The 18,640-nt window shown below is 37.8% G+C and overlaps 1 protein-coding gene across 7 annotated transcripts in view; it reads left to right on the top strand.

Moving 5' to 3' along the window:
* Positions 1–699: 699 nt before the first annotated feature.
* The window catches only part of LOC112320082 (UDP-glucuronosyltransferase 2A2), a 61,371-nt gene continuing 43,430 nt past the window's right edge, over positions 700–18,640 (top strand). Inside the window, exons 1-2 of one of the 7 annotated variants that reach the window (XM_053923550.2) lie at positions 700–756; positions 9,111–9,874. In XM_053923550.2, coding sequence (XP_053779525.1) covers positions 9,160–9,874 — 715 coding nt within the window. In that variant the 5' untranslated portion in view covers positions 700–756; positions 9,111–9,159. Of the gene's footprint in view, positions 757–7,478; positions 7,537–9,110; positions 9,875–11,708; positions 11,799–11,938; positions 12,007–12,161; positions 12,238–16,324; positions 17,179–18,640 lie in introns of those variants that run through there. The other 6 variants (XM_024577497.4, XM_045185552.3, XM_045185569.3 and 3 more) reach the window with 6 other exon arrangements.

The following is an 18,640-nucleotide window of genomic DNA, read 5'->3' as shown; positions in this document are numbered from 1 at the left end:
ATATGAAATATAGACCCAATGTTTTCTTAAAATATCCCTGACAGAATTTATGATTTTATGTACAGAAACAATATATACAGAAATAATAGCCAAAATGGTTGGACAAAAAAAGGGAATGGTAATTGTTTACAGGGATATTGTACAATGAAAGTATAAAGCTTCAAAAATGTATTTAATGATCTAAATTAGTACCTTTTAAAATAAATTCAAAGATCAAAAATACCACCAGGATTTTTCAGAGATATTTCTTTATTATTCAGAGCAATTCACCTCTGCTGTACTTTCTACATTTGCTTTAACATAACCAAATCTCACCATTATAGGACTCAGGAAAAAATTCAATTAAAAAAATTTCATTTTATAATCAATAATAATAATTTTATGTTGCATGAGTTTGAGAGATATTAATTTTACATACTTCTTAATAAGAACCCAAGGTTACTTATCATTCAGTCATTATTTCAGATACATTTGGACATTCTCAGTTGACGGGAGTGGTGGAGACCATTATAGCAAAGGCAGTATCCAATGCAAACACTTGGCAGGGAAGTAATAGAAGGATATGCCTTTAACAAAAGTTAATCTGCTTAATAATGTAATGTATGAGGAATGTTGTGAGTAAACAAATCTGTATAACCTTTTTTTCCACTTAAGATCATATTTCTCATCATTCCATACTTACCCAACTAAAGGTTATTTAAGTTCAGGTCCTTAATGGCAAGTGATTGCTGTTAACGGTGCAGCGAGACACTTCAGGTAAGAAAATTAAAGCAATGTAAGCTACCTAAAAGCCTTGTGTATTGAACATTTGGATTTATTTTGGTTTTTCTTCTAAAAAGCAGTATTAACCATGACAAAATTGTAGGTTGAATTTTAGGTTGTTTTATTACTTCCTTTTGAAAAAGTTTTTAGTTCTATTTTGAAATAATTTTCCTCACGGGAGTTACACTTCAGAATAATCGTATAGATATTGAAGGAGGTGTATCATAGAGCAGTAAACTGAGCATTTTATCTAAGTGTGAGTTCAATGACGTCTCTAAAGGTTCATCTATTACTTCTACTCCCTCACAGTTGGGAGGTCATTTGTTTCTTCATTAAGCACACATAAAATAGCAAATAACATTTATATTAATGTATGGTGAAGATAAAAATGATTCTTACAGTGACAGTAGTCTTCAGAACAGCAACTATAAAAATCAGGATGTCATCCTTTGTGGGCATTTAAATATTCTTAATATTGGGTAATGGATTATTTATATTTATATATTTTTAAATTTATATATTTTATATATAAAATAAGTGTTATGCAAAATCAAATTTATTTATTAAAACAGGAAACTTAAAGTGTCTCAAGAAAATACTGTTATGGTATCAATAACCAACTGCGATAATAATAAATACTATGCTTACTGACTTTTTGTGTAATTCATTATAGCCACACTTTACTATCATCTATGATGAAAATATTTGTATATACTAGCTTCATATATTTTCATATATGAGAATTTTCTTTGAACACACCTGATTTCACAAATATATGCATCATTTTTTAGGTATAGTTTTTTCAAAAGTTTCTGGAAAGAATAGATTAGTTTTTCAGTGATCTTAAGACCAGAATAATTAAAATCACAAATTTGGACCTTCATGTTAGAAAAATCTTTTGTTTATAACCTCTTTAAACCTCTATGGTCAATAGAGGTTTTTCACCTAATTTTATAATTATTTTAATTTTTTAATTTAATTTTAAATTTATGAACACAATCAAATCTAAATGGTATCTCAGTAGTTTTAGAAATCTCTCAGTCGGTCACATCACTGTGCTAGGAAGCTGGAGCTGGTGTACTGAATCAAGAATTTGCAGTTATGACCTGCTGAATGAGTAGACACCAGCCACCCCCACAAGGGAGGCAGGCAGCACCTTCAGCAGGTAGCACCAAACTCCCACTTTGGGGAGATGAAATCCACTGGGTCATTTGCACTGAAGGTGCAGTTTCAATACACCCACACAATGGAAATGAGTCATAAAAGTTATTACTTACAGATCCCAGAAGTTAGGGACACAATTAAGCCAGGGGAAGGCAGTGCACCATCTCAGATCACACACCAGCAGGAGATAGAGAGCATGGTAGCAGGTACCTTGTTACATATAAAGTAGCCGGGGATGGAAGTCACTAACCTCTCTCCCACTCCCTAGCGTAACTCTAAGTGGTAATTTACTGTCGTTGTTGTTGTTCACTGTATTACAGATGTCCCAGTTTATCCCTCCCTTTTGCCCACTCCCCCACACCCTCACCCCCTCTTGCCTTCACCGCACTGTTGTCCGTGGCTATGAGTTATGAATATACGTTCTTTAGCTAATCTGTTCTCTTGCTTTCATCAGGCCCCCCACTCCCTCCCCTCTGATAGCTGTCAATCTGTTCCTTGTATACCTGCCTCTGTCTCTATTTTGTTCATTAGTTCATATTGTTTTTTAGATTCCACATATAAGTGAAATCATGGTATTTGTCTTTCACCATGGTTATTTTAAAAGGTGCCCCAGGAAAAGTAAAATAGAATTTATGGCAGGCATCCTATACTTAAGTTCTTATCTAAACGTCCAGTTTCTGGCTATGAGTTGGGTTGTCATACTGTAAAATGCCTAGGCAGGAAAACAAAGTCACTTTCTCAAAATTTGTTTTTCTCATCACAATTGATTTCATGATGCCTAGGCAGGAAACTTCAAGGAAAAGCATAGGCACTGTCTGGACATTGAAGCTATTGAAGGCCTGTGGCAGGGTTTTGGTCACCCAACACAAGGAATATTTAAGCAAATCAAAAATGACAATCCCCAACATCCATAGACAAATGACAGTTTGAAATCCTGCCCTTAGCCATCGCCTACCTCCCTTTTGGGGGGTTCAGCTAATAAAATAAATCAGAGCCCTTGGGTAAGGTTAGCGTAGGTATTTGATTGAAACATGGGTGAGATTATGGACTACTTATACCAATGGAGTCATCTTTTGTATGTGTGTTTGGATTTGTCCAGAATTTTTAATATCCATGCAACAAATGGTACCCTTTACAAGTACACACACCTCTTCCCTTGAAAAATAAGTAATCTAAAACTAAGTAGTTATCCAAAGCTATCTTTACTGCAGAATCATATTATTGCTTGTGTTGCCACCCTTTAAGGCCAGGCAGGTTCATGGTATTCGTGCAGACGGAAAAATATTCACAGAGCCGTTGGGATGTCTGGCATGCCTTTATTCGTGGGTGGGTAAGCCACGCATGCTGTAAGCTGTGTGTCTCCCTGCATGTCTCCTGTCGTGGCCTCCATCATGGCACCTGTCCCCTCGCATGTCTCTCATCATCACCCCCAGCAGGGAGTCTCTACCTATTTAAGTATTAGAGGGGAACAAAGCTTGCAAGATGCCAGAAATTATATGACATAACATAATTCTGTGCACCCAAGTCCACTTCATGTTATGGGAACAGTTTATTGGACCCAGTCTCAAGGCTATGAAAACACTACTTTTCAGGATCCTCTGAAGGCTATGGGAACACTGCTTCCCTTAGTTACCCAGACACCTGGGTGAGGAAGCCAGACTGCATCTACTTACCCTACATTGCCGCTTTAAGGCTCTGATGTAACAGCCTGGTATGTTTACCAAGGATGGCTGACAAGTTGATGTTTACCCTAATCAGTTGTTACTGCATTCCCGACCGTGCTACCAAGCTTTGACGCACACCTGTCTCTGTGAGGGAAAGTAGTACTCGCTCTCAAAATAATGCTGGGTATGAATACTGCATGCTTTTGATGTGAGAGGGTAGAAGGAGAGTTGAGTGGGTATCCTGCTCAGTAGTTTGTAAATGTAGTCCCTGGGGGACTAAAGTACAGAGTGGACCTTCAGTATCTCCTGGGAGCCAGCACACAGGCAGAGACGTCGGAAGCTGAGAGCAGGAGAAGTGCACATTTGGACAGCCAGGTGTATGTGATAGGCCCAGGGCACCTTTGTGTTGGACACCAGCTCTGTGCTCAGGGAGGCCAGAATAAGTTAGGTTTTTCTCCAGCTGACTGGATCATGGGGCCCAAGACTCTGGGGATTATGCTGTTCTAGACAAGGTGTAGGTCATATTCATGTGGTGTCGGTGCCTGGTCAGATATGGGGGACCATGAGGGACATGTGGGGCTCCTTCCAGGTGCCCCATACTGTAAGGCAAGTGTCCTATGGGGAGCTGTTGAGCATTACAGAGAGCGTAGAGCAAGCTGCAGGATCGCCCAGGATGCCTTCTGTGAAGCAAATGGGGAGAGGGTCAATAATCAACTGAGTAAACCACTAACTTTTGGAAACAGCCTTTGTTGATCCCAGCAATTCAAGAGGCCCCCTAAATGAGTTCTGGTTTCTTCCTATTGTATAAAAAGGTTAAGATTCTTGGAGTTGTGAATGGGGGGAGTGTGGTACCCTGAGCAGTGACTACGGGAAAGGGTTCTCATGAGGTGGTGCAGGGAGGTGACCCTGTGATTATGGCCTTGGAGAGTCGTGGGAGGAGGCTGTGGTGGTGGGAGCATAGCCAGAGAGGGTCCTCCCAACAAAAAGGAAATTCCCTAACTCCCAGCAGGATGTATAATGTGGGCCGATCCAGTGGCAATCCAGTAGGTGTGGTAAAGGCAAGAAACTAAACGAAGTGTTTGTGAGCCCCTGTAAGGTTGTGAGACTTCACACACATACCTTGGCTTTGCAAAGCTGCTTTCAACGTCACCTCTGAGCTCTGGAAAATGCCACTCACAGGGTTGCGAGCAGGAAATTTAAACAAAAAAAATGTTCAATTCAGCACCCAGGTTCTGGCAGAGCTCACCTTCATCCACCCAATCTTCCTTGGTGACATCTCTGTCATAGTAGAAGGTTTTGGAGGCAGCGCTTGGGATGAGCTTATGTCCCCTGATGTCATGGGCTGGGGCATTGCTACCTCCAGGTTTGTTGCAGGTGGAGGGAACCATCCCAGGAGGGTAACTGAGGGTCCAAGCAATCTAATGGGGTCACATAGATTTGGGGCATTAAGTTTTGCTTGCACTTTAATAACATTTACTTGTATCCTAAATTTTCAGTAAATTTTGGGGATCTTCAGGGGTGCAGTTTGCAAGTAACTGGGTGGTGATTTCCTCCAAGGCAGAGGAGGTTTCCGTCCATAAGTAGTAAAAGCTGGAGGCACGTGTGTAGCCTAGGTTTAAAACAAATTTAGTTCTGTGTTCCTGACCATGTAATGTTTGGCCCTGTATCACCAGAGATGGGTCTGAATTACATAAGCCTATCAGACAAATCAGATTGAAATTAGACAATGTAATGGTCAGTACCCAGAGGTCAGGGTATCGGTGACTGTTTGGGCAGGAAGGGCGGCTTTTAAACGTTTGAGCCATTGGTCATATTTAAGCTAAAGGGCTTGAATCACCTGGATAGTGTTCACAGCTGCTGGAATTTTGGGCATAGTCACTCTAGGGCTAGCTTCAAATACTCATTTTCCCACCCCCTCCCCAGATGTCACGGCAGGAGAGCAATTTTCTAATGTGGCTTGTCTGGGGTTGAAAGTCCGTGATGCATAGGGCACACAGGGCACTGAGTTTACTGTGTGCCTCATGTGAAGGTTTACTTTGGGGTGATTATGGGTCAGCAGCTCGTTGGTGCCTCCTCCAGAGTGTGGTGGTGTTAAAAGTGTTGTGATTGTATCACCACGCTGTCATCTAATGTTAACTGGTGTCAACCAAACTGACTGCCTCTTTGCACCTTTTAGAGATCCACACCATTCCCTTGGTGGTTTAGGTGCAACTGTTTTCCCTTTCTGTGTGGAGTTATGGTTAGGGAACATGAGTCATCCATTAAAGCAACTATAGTTTGGTAGGTGAGGTCCAGCAGCAGCATACTGAGTCAGTGCTCTTTTAACAGACCAGGAATATCTACGGCTAGGGGGTCATAACTAACTACCCCTCTCTAGGCCCAGCAGCCAGCCTCCCTTCCAGTGCTAATACAGGGGAACTCCCTTTGGCTCCCAGGAGATAGACTGTGTCTCTGGCCCCTTCCTGAGGGAAAGGGGCAAAGCCCTACTGTCCCATCTAGCTCACTTGTCTCAACACCAGACTTTTGAGTATGATTATTGCAAATCACCTCCAGAACTAACACTCAGGAGGGTCTTGTTTAGAGACCTTGAGAAACACACCCACCTCAGACTGAGACCTGTTGGTTGGTCTCTGCAGAGTAGTCTGATCTTTTACAGCACCCACAATTGAGGGTGGGTATTCTGGGCAACGCCTGAAAGCAGGAAATAAACAGAGCACAGTGCAATGCCACAGATCACCAAAAGGCAGTGATTTCAACCCAGAAAGTTAGCCATTTGCAGTCAAAGGCATTGTATAGAAAAACACACTGCACGCACAATCCCATCCTCTTGATCACCGATTGTGTTGTGTTGGTGTGTTGAATTAAGATGTGCATGACAGGAAACTGACCATGAATGGAGTTTACGTGACTGTAAGTTGTCCTGGGTGAACTAGTGAGTGAGTGGTGAGTGAATGCGAATCTCTATGATATTACTCTTAATTACTGCAGATTTTTTAAATACGGTATTTAGGCTACACCAAATTTATAAAACATGAGACTAAATCAAGCACAAGAGAAAATTATGCAGTCAGAAGACACAGTAAACATATTTCGCGTGAGGTTGCAGCTGGTGTAACATGGCATATTGTGTACAGCAAAACTTTTCAACAAATAGAGTACACTCTAAAATACAATAAAACTCTCGAATAGTAAAAGCACAGGCCACTGGCGTAGTTGTTTATGTCACTATCAAGTACTATGCACTGAACATGTTTGTGCCGTCCTTCCATACGACTGGCAGGGCAGGGGTGTCGTTCGTCCCAACATCACCATGAACACACGAGTAATGCTCCACAGTGCAATGTTACGATGCCTACAATCTCACCAGGCAATAGAAATTTTTCAGTTCCGCCAGAATCTTACGGCACCATCATCATATATAAGGTCTGTCATTGATGGAAACCTTGTTCTGTGGTGCATGACTGTATGTTAGTTGTTTAATACCGGATCTGATTTCCTGATAGTAAATAAAATGAATACAATTACAATGAATTGAGATCAGTTATTTGTTCTAATGGACTGTGACAACTATTTAAAAGTCTCCTTCCAAGTCACTATGGATGAGGTTGACGCCAGGAGGCAGAAATTCTGCGTATACTATGAAATCTTACTGAACAGAGCCTCGATTGGAAATCCACCCTGTGAACGGTATGATTTCTATTCTGCTAAGCTCTGAACAGTACTTTGTAAAGGTAAATGTTGCAATGAAGCAGTCATGTTTCACTACAGATTATCTTTGGTGATAAGGTAGGTCAAAAGAGGCATTATTAACAATTTTAGAATTTTTAATTTTAACAGATTTATTAAAACAAAAGAACCACCTCTGCTTATTTACAGAGAGATGCACATACAATGGTCATAGAGATTATTTTACTCAGATGACTTGATTCTGCCTTATCCAGTACAGGTCAGACAAACTTATATTGTACATTTTGTATTGTGTCAGTATGTTTTGGGCAGTTTATCATTCCTAGAGATAGGTGCTTTATAGTTGCTAATGTGACATGGTACACTCTAATGGGGCAATCTATCCTAGTGATTAATACTGCTAACCTAAAAATAAAAAGCCAAAGTGAGTGGCAATAAGCATTTATTTGCAATCAAAACACATTGCAATCCATGTCAGATGTTCAGGGAGAAAATCAAATTATGTCCCAATTATGGGGATGCAGGAAAGGGGTTTTTATGAAAAAGGGAAGGGAAATTATTATATGAATAGACGAAAGGCATTTATATTGATGTTAACAAGCTAAGTTGCTCTTTATCTACACATCGCTAGTCACTGTCCAGAATCATCTGCCTTGTGGTCAGGAGACCTGCTTTCCTGTCACCATCATAAATACTTGTTCTGAAGATAATGTTGATTTGGCTTAGTCCAACGGTTATTTTGCTCCTTGCAAACATTACAAATGTTCAAGGAACAAGATGTGTAAGGGATGGTGGCTCTGTTTTGAAATGGCTCCATTTATATCAATTTTCTCAGTACAATAGGCTTTGGAGCCAAAAAGCCTTAGGGCAGCTACCATCAGTTCCTTTCTCATTTTGTTCTATTAACTTGGCAAGCTACTCCCTCTCTCTGACCAATGTTTCCTTCTTTGATGTGGGAATAATGACCATATCTACCGTATTGAACCTCATTGTCAGTGCAAAGTAAATGATATTAACATATATAAAACATACCGCACAATGTCTGACAGATAGTGAGCAGTTAATAAATGCTAGTAATTATGAAAGGCAGAATCTAGGTGTAAAGTAGTTGTTATTCACACAGGCTAGCTAGCTTTCTGAGCTGCATGCTTCACCTCACAGTCTTCTCCAAAGAACTCTTATTCACTAGTGACATTACCCATCATCTCCTGCATATGCATTTGTACACAATTTATTTACTTACTTGAAATTTTTTCTCAGTGATTTATTAAGATAAAGTAGCAATAACTATTATACTATGATCATACTTCATATTTTAAGTATTCTCTTTGTAATCATTTTATCTATTAATAATTAGTAACTATGATCAAAATTAATTATTGCTAATGACATTATATGAAATTTATTAAATATTGAAAAACCTATAGAATTAGCATCTCTACACTCCAAACTAACTAAGCATCTCTACATTTTGGGTCATATCTGAAGTTTCGGTTCCCAGGCCTGAGCATAAAGTTCAGATATACAGTGGCTTCAAACAATATAATAGTAACAATTTACCAGTGATGAGATGTGAAGAAAGGGTTGAGGAATCTAGTAATGGAAAAAGAATAAAAAACATACGATAAAATATTTTTTAAAAACAAGAAAAAGAATCATAACTGAAGCTAAAACAACAGGTTGACAGGTACAATACATGTTGCCCCTAAACTGGTAATTATCATCAAATATGAAGCTACCATGACAAACATTTTGTAGAGAGAAAGCTCTTAAGGATATCACTGGTTTGAATGAAACTGAAGAATAATTTGCCTTTCCTTTTTATTTGAACAGAAATTCATTTGTGTCACATTTCATCAAATCTTCCACATCAAACTGCATCATGTTAAAAAACATTCTACTGATGTCTCTTCAGATGAGTCTCCTAGGAGTCACTCTTGGTGGGAATGTTCTGATTTGGCCAATGGAAGGTAGTCATTGGCTAAATATTAAGATAATTATAGATGAGCTGATTAGAAAACAGCATAATGTGACTGTCCTAGCTTCTTCTGGTGCACTTTTCATCAAGCCCACCCATACTCCATCTCTGACATTTGAAGTATATAAGGTGGCCTTTGGCCAGGAAAGAACCCTAGAAGTAATCAGGAAGTTTGTTTTGACCTGGATGGAAAATAGACCATCTCCTTCAACCATGTGGAGATTCTATCTCGAAATTGGCAAAGTCTTAGAGGACTTCCACATGATGTGTAGAGAAAACTGTGATGGTGTTCTCAAAAACCAAAACCTGATGGAAAAGCTGAAGAAAAGCAAATTTGAGGTCCTGGTATCAGATCCAGTGTTTCCTTGTGGTGATATAATAGCTTTAAAACTTGGAATTCCATTTATGTACACCTTGAGGTTTTCTCCAGCATCAACAGTGGAAAAACACTGTGGGAAGACACCATACCCTCCTTCCTATGTTCCTGCCATTTTATCAGAACTCACCGACCAGATGCCTTTCACTGACAGAGTAAGAAATTTCATCTCCTACCATCTACAGGACTACATCTTCGATCGTCTTTGGAAATCATGGGATTCCTACTATAGTGAAGCTTTGGGTAAGTGACAATTTTTTTGTATTATTTGAATTTAAGCGAGCATAGCTTTGTATGACCTCTTTTTTATTTCCTATGACTAGTTTTCGACCCCACATATCTATTACTATCTACCATTGTCATGTGATAGGAAGAAAGAACATAAAAGACAATATGCTTTATGCGTGCTGTTTTCTAATTTTGTGGACTTAAAGGCACCGACTAAGTTTTTTTATGCATAACATACAGAGACAAATATCTTAATTTAAAATTAGAGCTTGATTCTCATTTACATATTGTTGAAAATAGAAGTTGCCTAGAAACTCTAGTGGTGTGTGGGGAAAGCTGAAAGAGATTAAGCTTTTTATAAACCAGTCATTAATATAGACATTTGTGTCCTTGTGTGTATGTTTAAAAACACACATACGTGTGGATAATCTCTGGTCATACCTCATATATTTCCTATTTTTTAGTAAGCACTCTCTTGGTTGGGGAGGCGACAACAAAGACTAAGATGAAGTTCTTGGCTTCAAAGATTTTACAATTGTCAAACAGAGAAGTTAGACATGAAAGAATGTTTACAATAGGCATGATGTGGATAATGAAAATGTGTATAAAGAACAGAAATACTGTAAAGGAGATAAGCAACATGTGATAGGACAAAGTAGCATTCTGAAAAATTTTAGAGTTGAGTTGATACACGAGGAAATTTTTAAACAATACGAATTTTCCCGAAAACCAAGCATGGGGAAAGAAACAGTGTGCCTATAAAGGACACAAGGACAAAATCAAGGGGGAGGGTAGAGGTGGGGGAGGGAGGTGGGACTGGCTGCGGTGGGGTGAAGGGAAGGGGAGAAAATGCAGACAATTGTAAATGAATAAAAATAAATTAATTAATTTTAAAAAAAGATTGTGGGTTCGATTCCCAGTCAAGGCACATACCAAAGCTGTGGGTTCAATCCTCTTTCAGGGCACATATGAGAAGCAACCAATTGATGTTTCTCACATCAATGTTTCAATGTTTCTCTCTCTCTCTCTCTCTCTCTCTCTCTCTTTCCCTCCACTTCCCCCTTACTTTCTCTCTAAAATCAACAAACATATCCCTGGGTGAGAATTTTAAAATAAATAAATTAATAGACTTTCTTTTCCCATTTTATATTATTGGATCCATTTTTATAAATGAATTGACCATATAGGCATGGGTTTCATTGGTGAGCAGTGTTAAGAGAAATGTTAGTTACAATTGGTGCAAAGACCTATGTATTCTATCATTCAGAGAGAATAAACATAGCCTGATGAGGATTATAAACTATCCTGTGATGATATAAGTAAATAGCCAACACCATGGAGCTAAAAGTGAAAAGCAGAAAATGGAGAAATGGCCATTTTATCCGGTAATGAAGCTGTTAAGACCCGCAACAACTCTTTAATCTCCTCATGCGTGCAGTAAGCTAACAGTGACATCTGTGTATGTGCAGTATCTCAGTTCATAACATAGAGGAAGGTAATTGGAGAGCTCCTTGCTCACTATATATATGTCTCCACTTTCATCTTGTTATTTAAGTTTTTGTTAACTGCTCCTTCTAAACCTTGGAGTAATAATTATGATTACAATGCTCCTTATTCATACTGGTGAGATTATCCCCAGGTAAACCTCCTCCATGATGGCAGTCTCAGTATTACATGTTCCATTATATTGTGCTTGTAAGTTAATGCTAGTTATAAAGCCACACTATTCCACTAATCCCACATGAGACTAATACTTCTTACAATTTGTTCATGGGAATGTAATGAAGATTTCTAAAAATGTTCTTGCTCTCTGATTTTGATAATATCATCTTTCTGATCAAATTATCCTCTTCTAACTCACAATGACTATTTAAGTTAGTTTTCCTAAAACACACTCTTACTGATGCCCAGGGACATGAACACTCATTCAAAACACCAGGTAAGAAGTAAAAGTATTGATATGACAGATAATTTATTTTGGTGCAAGCCTTTGTATGTGTGATAAATGTGAGTGGCAATTAGAGCTGACATAAAAATAACATTTCCAGTTTATAATTTGAATTTTATCTTGTACTTCAGCTTGAATGCTCTAATCAAAGTCACTGCCATGAACCCACGTACATGCAGGCTCAAATTGTCACACCTGAGTAAATAAATAGAACAGCTTTCTGTAAGGTTAGTTTTCTGCAGTGTGATGCAATGAGAACATTAAGGAGAATCCTTCATCTGTACTAATTGCTAGATATTGGATATTATAATAGCAATATTACTTCTCTTATTTCAAGTCATGGGTATTTGGTTCAAATGATACTCATGGATATCATTATGGTAACAGCAGTTAACGTCTGTTGATCTCATCCTGTGCACTAGGCACTCTGGTAAGTGCTTCATGTGTGTTATATCTCAATCCTTGCAATACAATTTTGAAGAAAAAGCTTCTATCAAACACATTAAGATACAATCAGATGGTTACCAGTTTGAGAATAGTGCTCAAACTGAAGACTGACAGCAAAACTTCTAGAATTTTTTTCTCTCATTTTAAAATTTCAGGTACAAATCTAGTAATTATTTAGAATATTTTAGGTTTAAACTTTCTTCGTACTTCATTCTTCCTTTCAGTGCATTTAGCTGTTGAAATCTGCTGTTGTATTTCTCACTTATACTAGTTTGCTGAATGGAATTTAATTGGGCCATGTAATCTCTAGGTAACTTGCCATTCCTTTAGGCACAGTCTCCAGGTGACTCTGTTGCCTGGGGAGATTTGCCTGAGGATAGCTTTCTGGTCTTAAGAAAGCTTCTCTTTAATTAAAAGAAAGAAAAGCCTGCTGCAGGTTTCAAATTATTTGTTTAAAGTTGAACCAGGTAAAGTTTATTTTTATATTCATATTAACAATTAGAAAGCCATGTAATTAGGGAAACATTTAAGAAAACTATAATGCAGCATTTCAATGCCAGTAAAAAAATATTTATAATCCAAAAACATTAGCTGTTGCTACCGATGGTTTTATACTTTGGCCACTATAAAAACAAACAGGTTGTGAGTGTGTGTGTGGGGGGGGGGGGGGGTGAGTAATCTTTACATATTAGATTTGTATAAATACATAATGTATTATTCTATATAAAAATCAGATGAGTGATCTCTAAAAACTAATGTCATCTATAATAACAATAAACTGTCTTGCAAATATATTAAATTAAGAGAAAAAATCATCAGATCTTCAAAAAAGAAAAAGTTATGACCATAATATTTAGATCTTTGCATGAAGTAAGTATACATAGAACACAGGTAATTAGTGAAAAATAAAGTGATAGAAATGAAACAAATTTGAGTATATATATCTCTATAGTGTTTAATTTCCAGTAGACATTTTAAAGGAGAAAAAATGTATTAGAGTCTTTTCCCTGAAGAGTTATGTATTTTGGCTTGGATCTTTTTTTTTTTTAACTCTTTCTTCCTAGTCTCTCTCTCTCTCTCTCTTTTTTTTTTTTTTGCTACCCTCTCCCCTTCCTTCCTTTTTTTCCCCTTTATTTTTAAATTTAACTTAATCTTGATTTTTTAGAACCTTTCAAATAACTGCTGGCAGCATGACCTTTTCCAAAATGACCCATGGGCCAGATAACAGCCACAGGCAGGACATCCAAGATGGAGTTCGTTGTGGGACATGCAGGGTTCCCCAAGAGGGCTACCATGCTTTTGTTTCTCTCCTTCTCAATGAAGGAGAGTAGAGGCTATAATTTTTATGGCTATCATCTTGAGTTTTATATTGTTAACCTAAAAATAAAAGGCCAAAGTGAGACGCACCACACATTTATTTGATATCAAGAAGAATAGTTATTTGGGAAGGACTGTTTCAGGCAGAAATCCAAACAGTTCCAAGTAGGAGACAAAGCCAAAGGGTACTAATGACAAAGGGAAGGGGAGTAACGGTGTCGGAGAGAACAGAAAGTGTGCAAATCTCATAGTTAGCAGTAGATGGTGCTACTGGCCTTCATTTGCTGACTTGATTACTCTGTTTCTCGTAAAACCCATTGCAGAAAGCATGCACGTTAGCTAATAATTCAAAAGAAATAACTACATGCCAAGAGAAGGAAGGTATTTCTATTGGCATTTATTCTATTTCCTTCTATTTCCTTCCTTCTATTTCTATAGAAGGAAGGTGCCGATAAGCTAACATAGCGACACTAAATCTAAACAATATTTTTAATTTTCAGTCCAGTAGTGATAATATCTGCTTTCTTGTTATACTTAGAAATAGTTATTTGGGACACAGTGCTGCTTAAGCCTCAGTCCAAAGGGCCTTTTTGCCCTGTTTTAACATTCCAAAGGTTTGAGGCATGAGAGGACAGCCTCAAACTCAGCCTTTTGACTCACCATTTTAAAGTGAAGATTATATATTTGTTAAAACAAGTCAATTGCAAACTTTGGTACTGGAGACTGAGCATGACTGAAACTTGTGGAAGAATTCGCAGTGCTGAGAGACATCTGCACTGTGGGGGTGGAAAAATAAATGCTCCCCCTTTCTATCTAAGTTCTTCTGGCTGGACTAATAATTAAATTAACAAGAGTCAGTTTAACAGCAGAAAATGAGCAAAATCATTGTGTAGGTACATATGAGGGTCCCATAGAATATGAGACTGAGGACAGATCAGGCAGTTGGGCTTATATTCCATGTTGTTCAAAGGGTAGGAAGGCAATTCACATGGAGATAGAAAAGCAAATGTCTAGTATGTAAATGTTTTTTTTTATTTTAAGGAATTTATTTATTTTTATTGAGGAGAAGTGAGAGAGAATGAGAGGGAGAGACACATCAATGTGTGAGAAATTCATGGATTAGTTACCTCTTGCACACCTTCAACTGAGCACCTGGCCCACAACCCAGGCACGTGCCCTGACTGGGAGTGGAACCAGTGAACTTTCGGTTAACAGGCTGGCACTCAATCCACCGAGCCACACCAACCAGGGCTGGTAAATGAATGTTTGCTGGGTCATATTTAGCAATAGGACACAGAGAAGACTTTGGTCAAAGGGTCCTTTCCTCCCTATCACACACTAGTTATATTAAGTTATAAATATCTGTGGTGATGTCCCCCTTCCTGGAGCAGGTAGTCTATCTGAGTTCTTTTAGGCAGTTAGGTAGAGGTCAAAGGTTTTTTTCAGTCTCTCATTCTTTAAAATAGCCAGCTGAAAATAATTAATATCCCAAAGGCATAATTTAAGGTGGTGAACTCTTCTTCCCCCTGACACCAAAGCTCAGGTGCCTCAGTGAGAGAAATGAGAGGGGGTGATGAGAGAAAGAAAGACTCTCTTCCTACCATATCATATACAACTAACATTCATTGCACACAGATGCTGTTCTGAATAATTGGTACGCACTGTTTCATTCCGTGCTCACAACTGTAGGAATTAGACCCTCCATTCTCCCCCGTTTTGTAATGAGAAAGCCGCATAACTTGCCTGAGGTTATAATCACAAAAGTGGGGAAACATTTCATGGTAGACCTGGGGCTAAAATGAAAGTTCTAGAAAGATAGTTTATATACAAGAAAACAAAGGGAAAAGTGTTTATCTAAATGTAAGCATTCAAAAGAAATAACTAAATGCCAATCAAGGAACTCAAATTTAAAAAAAAAAAATGAAGCACTGATGTGAAGCTAAAACTTTAAAGTTAAACAGGAGTTGATTACTCATGTTCCTAAAACACTGTGAAGGCTGGTTTCCAGGCTTGTGGCTGCTGGAGCCACCTCCAGATCTGAAAGGCAATGGGAAGTAAATCAGCACAGTTAAATCATAGCCATTCTGTACAATGCTCAGGAAGCACACAGGAAGAAGACACCTTCAAGTCAGGGTATGGCTTTGGGTGGAAAATATGTAAGAAAGAACTTCCATACAAAAATGTTGTTTTAAGGATTTTCAATTCAAATGATAGCATTATACATATTTTAAGAAACTTTCTTGTAATTTAATTTTAAAGGGATGAACTAAACATTCTTCTGCAAGTGTATATTAAATCTTATTAAATATGATTCTAGTACTTTATATATGTTTTATTCCCCTTTGGAGTCCTCCCTTTAAAGTAAACATATGGGAATAAAAATAAAAATTTGATTCAAAATACAAGGACTGTATTATTCTCACTGGTGAAAATTTTCTACGGCTAATCTACTTTGTATGATAAAGCACCTTATAATAAAGACATACAACTTGAAGGGACTATATGTTTGACAAAGTGGCTTCAGCAATAAGTGTTACTTTCAGTTTAACGTAATTTTGAAAAGATAGAGTAAATTGGAGACACACTGTATAAATAACAGTTATTATTACAGAGCACACAGATACCAGGCTTATAACCTGTCTGCCTGCTTTCTTTTTTCTTTAACAGAGAACCGCATTTCATTTCTGTTGTTGAAATAATTGTATTAATGCAGATAAGAATTTTAATTACATTGTTTTCCTTTTCATCTATAGATCAATTGACATGAATAAGTGTCACTGTTACACTAAATATTATTTTATTTGAAAGAAACTTACCTAAGTATATTTTAAAAGTTTATGTACACCTGGAAAGAGCTACAGTAGGTTGGTTTCCATAATGGGCATCATCATGCCTAAGAAATTTGTCTTTCTGCTGGTTTTTAATTTGACTCTGGCTGAAATTGTTCAAAGTGGAAATGTGCTAATTTGGCCATCGGATGGTAGCCATTGGTTAAATATTAAGATCATTCTAGAAGAGTTGACTCAAAGAAATCACAGTGTGACTGTACTGACTTCATCAGCAACTCTATTCATCAACTCTCATCCTGATTCTTCTGTGAATTTTGAGGTGATACCTGTTTCCTTCATGAAGAGCAATATAGATTCCTTAATTGAACAGATGATAATGCTGTGGCTAGACCACAGACCAACTCCTCTCACACTCTGGACTTTCTACAAAGAACTAGGAAAACTCCTAGATAGTTTTTTTCAAGTTAATTTACAAATCTGTGATGGAGTACTAAACAACCCCAAGTTAATGTCAAGGCTTCAGAAAGGTGGTTTTGATGTGCTGGTAGCTGACCCAGTAACAGTCTGTGGGGAACTGGTTGCTCTGAAATTAGGAATCCCATTTATGTACACATTGAGATTCTCTCCAGCCTCGACAGTGGAGAGACACTGTGGGAAAATCCCTGCGCCTGCCTCCTATGTACCTGCAGCCTTGTCAGAGCTCACTGACCAGATGACCTTCGGTGAAAGGGTCAAAAATATCATATCTTATCCTCTGCAAGACTATATATTTCAGTCGTACTGGGGACAATGGAATTTGTATTACAGCAAAGTTCTAGGTAAGTCCCTACAATGTCCTCTTATTAATAACCTTTGATGACATATTTATTCTTATTGTTAACAAAGCAAAAGGTTTTCCTCTGACTGCATATGCCAAACTGAAGTAAGTATATTGATTATATCTTCATACAAGTCCCTGAAGTAAATATACTTATTATATCTTCATACAAGTAAAAATGCTGATTATATATTCATACAAGTCCTTGATCTTCATACAGGTCCTTCATACATTATCTTTGGATAAATTTCTTAAAAGTGAAATGGTAGTAGTAATATGTATGCCATTAATGCAAATAAACTTGTGCCTATTTAAGAAATAGCTTTTCAATGCATAAATGAATCTTCAAGTATAAATAGAAGTACCTTCACTAGGATAAATTATGGCACTACCAAAAAATACTTTGGCAAACATTTTGAAATGATACTTGATTTACTTTCCCTCACTGGTTCTTCATTCTTTTCTTTGCAGAAAACCTTTAAAAACCTAGGATTGAATAAGGGAAATTTGAGTTTTTGCCCCCCTCTGCCTCTCATTGTCTCTCCATCCTTAGACTCCTCTGAGTGTTTGGGCTAGTACTGTCTTCACCTGAATTTTTCAGTTTCCTTTGGCAAGCCTCGAGCTTCCTTGCCTTGCAGATTCCTTATGAGGATCAAACAAAATAATGCAAACTGTCAGGCCAGCTCTGATTGGCCATTTACTTCTCTTTCTGTCCTTTATGAGCCTTCTTCCCTTTATTTTCTTCCCTGCATGTTTTTTTTTCTCTAGATCTCAGTAGTGTCAGGGGTATGAATTAATAGTTGATGCTATCAATGGCACTTTCTTATACAAAATTTTGTGCTTTTACACAACTTTTGGCCTTCCTCTTCCTCCTTCTTTTCCTTTCTCTCTCCCTCTTTTCCTTCAGTTTTCTTTTTCTTTCCTTACTTCTTTCCTCCCTTCCTTCCATCTTGCTTTCTTTGTGTAAAAAGGTGTTTATTGAACAAAAACCCGATATCCACAACTTTTGTATGTACTGGGAATACAACAATTAGCAAAACAAATCAAAATCTCTGTGTAACCCCATAGAGCTTACATTCTAGTAAGGGGAGACAGATGATAAATGAAACAAATGTGAAAAACAGATAGGATTCTAAAGTGTGACATACTCAGTATAGTAAAGTAAGAAAACTGGATTGTTCTGGGAGTAAAATTATGCTTTTAAATAGGATGGTCAGGAAAAGTCTCAAGTAAGAGGGCATTCAGACAAAGACCCCAAGGCAGCGGGGGCAAGAGACAACAGACTCCCTAGAAGAAAACCCCTTCAGGCATGGGTAAGGGTGAGCACAAAGACCTGTGGCAGGCCATAGGTACAGGAATATTTTTACTGTAACTTGACATTAATCTTATCTTTCACAAGTAAAATTTGTGTGTGTATGTATATATATGTATATGTATATATACATATACATACATACACACAC

The sequence above is a fragment of the Desmodus rotundus genome, chromosome 4 (assembly GCF_022682495.2).
Source record: "Desmodus rotundus isolate HL8 chromosome 4, HLdesRot8A.1, whole genome shotgun sequence".
Classification (NCBI taxonomy): Eukaryota; Metazoa; Chordata; class Mammalia; order Chiroptera; family Phyllostomidae; genus Desmodus; species Desmodus rotundus.
This window is presented reverse-complemented; position numbering and strand designations above follow the sequence as displayed.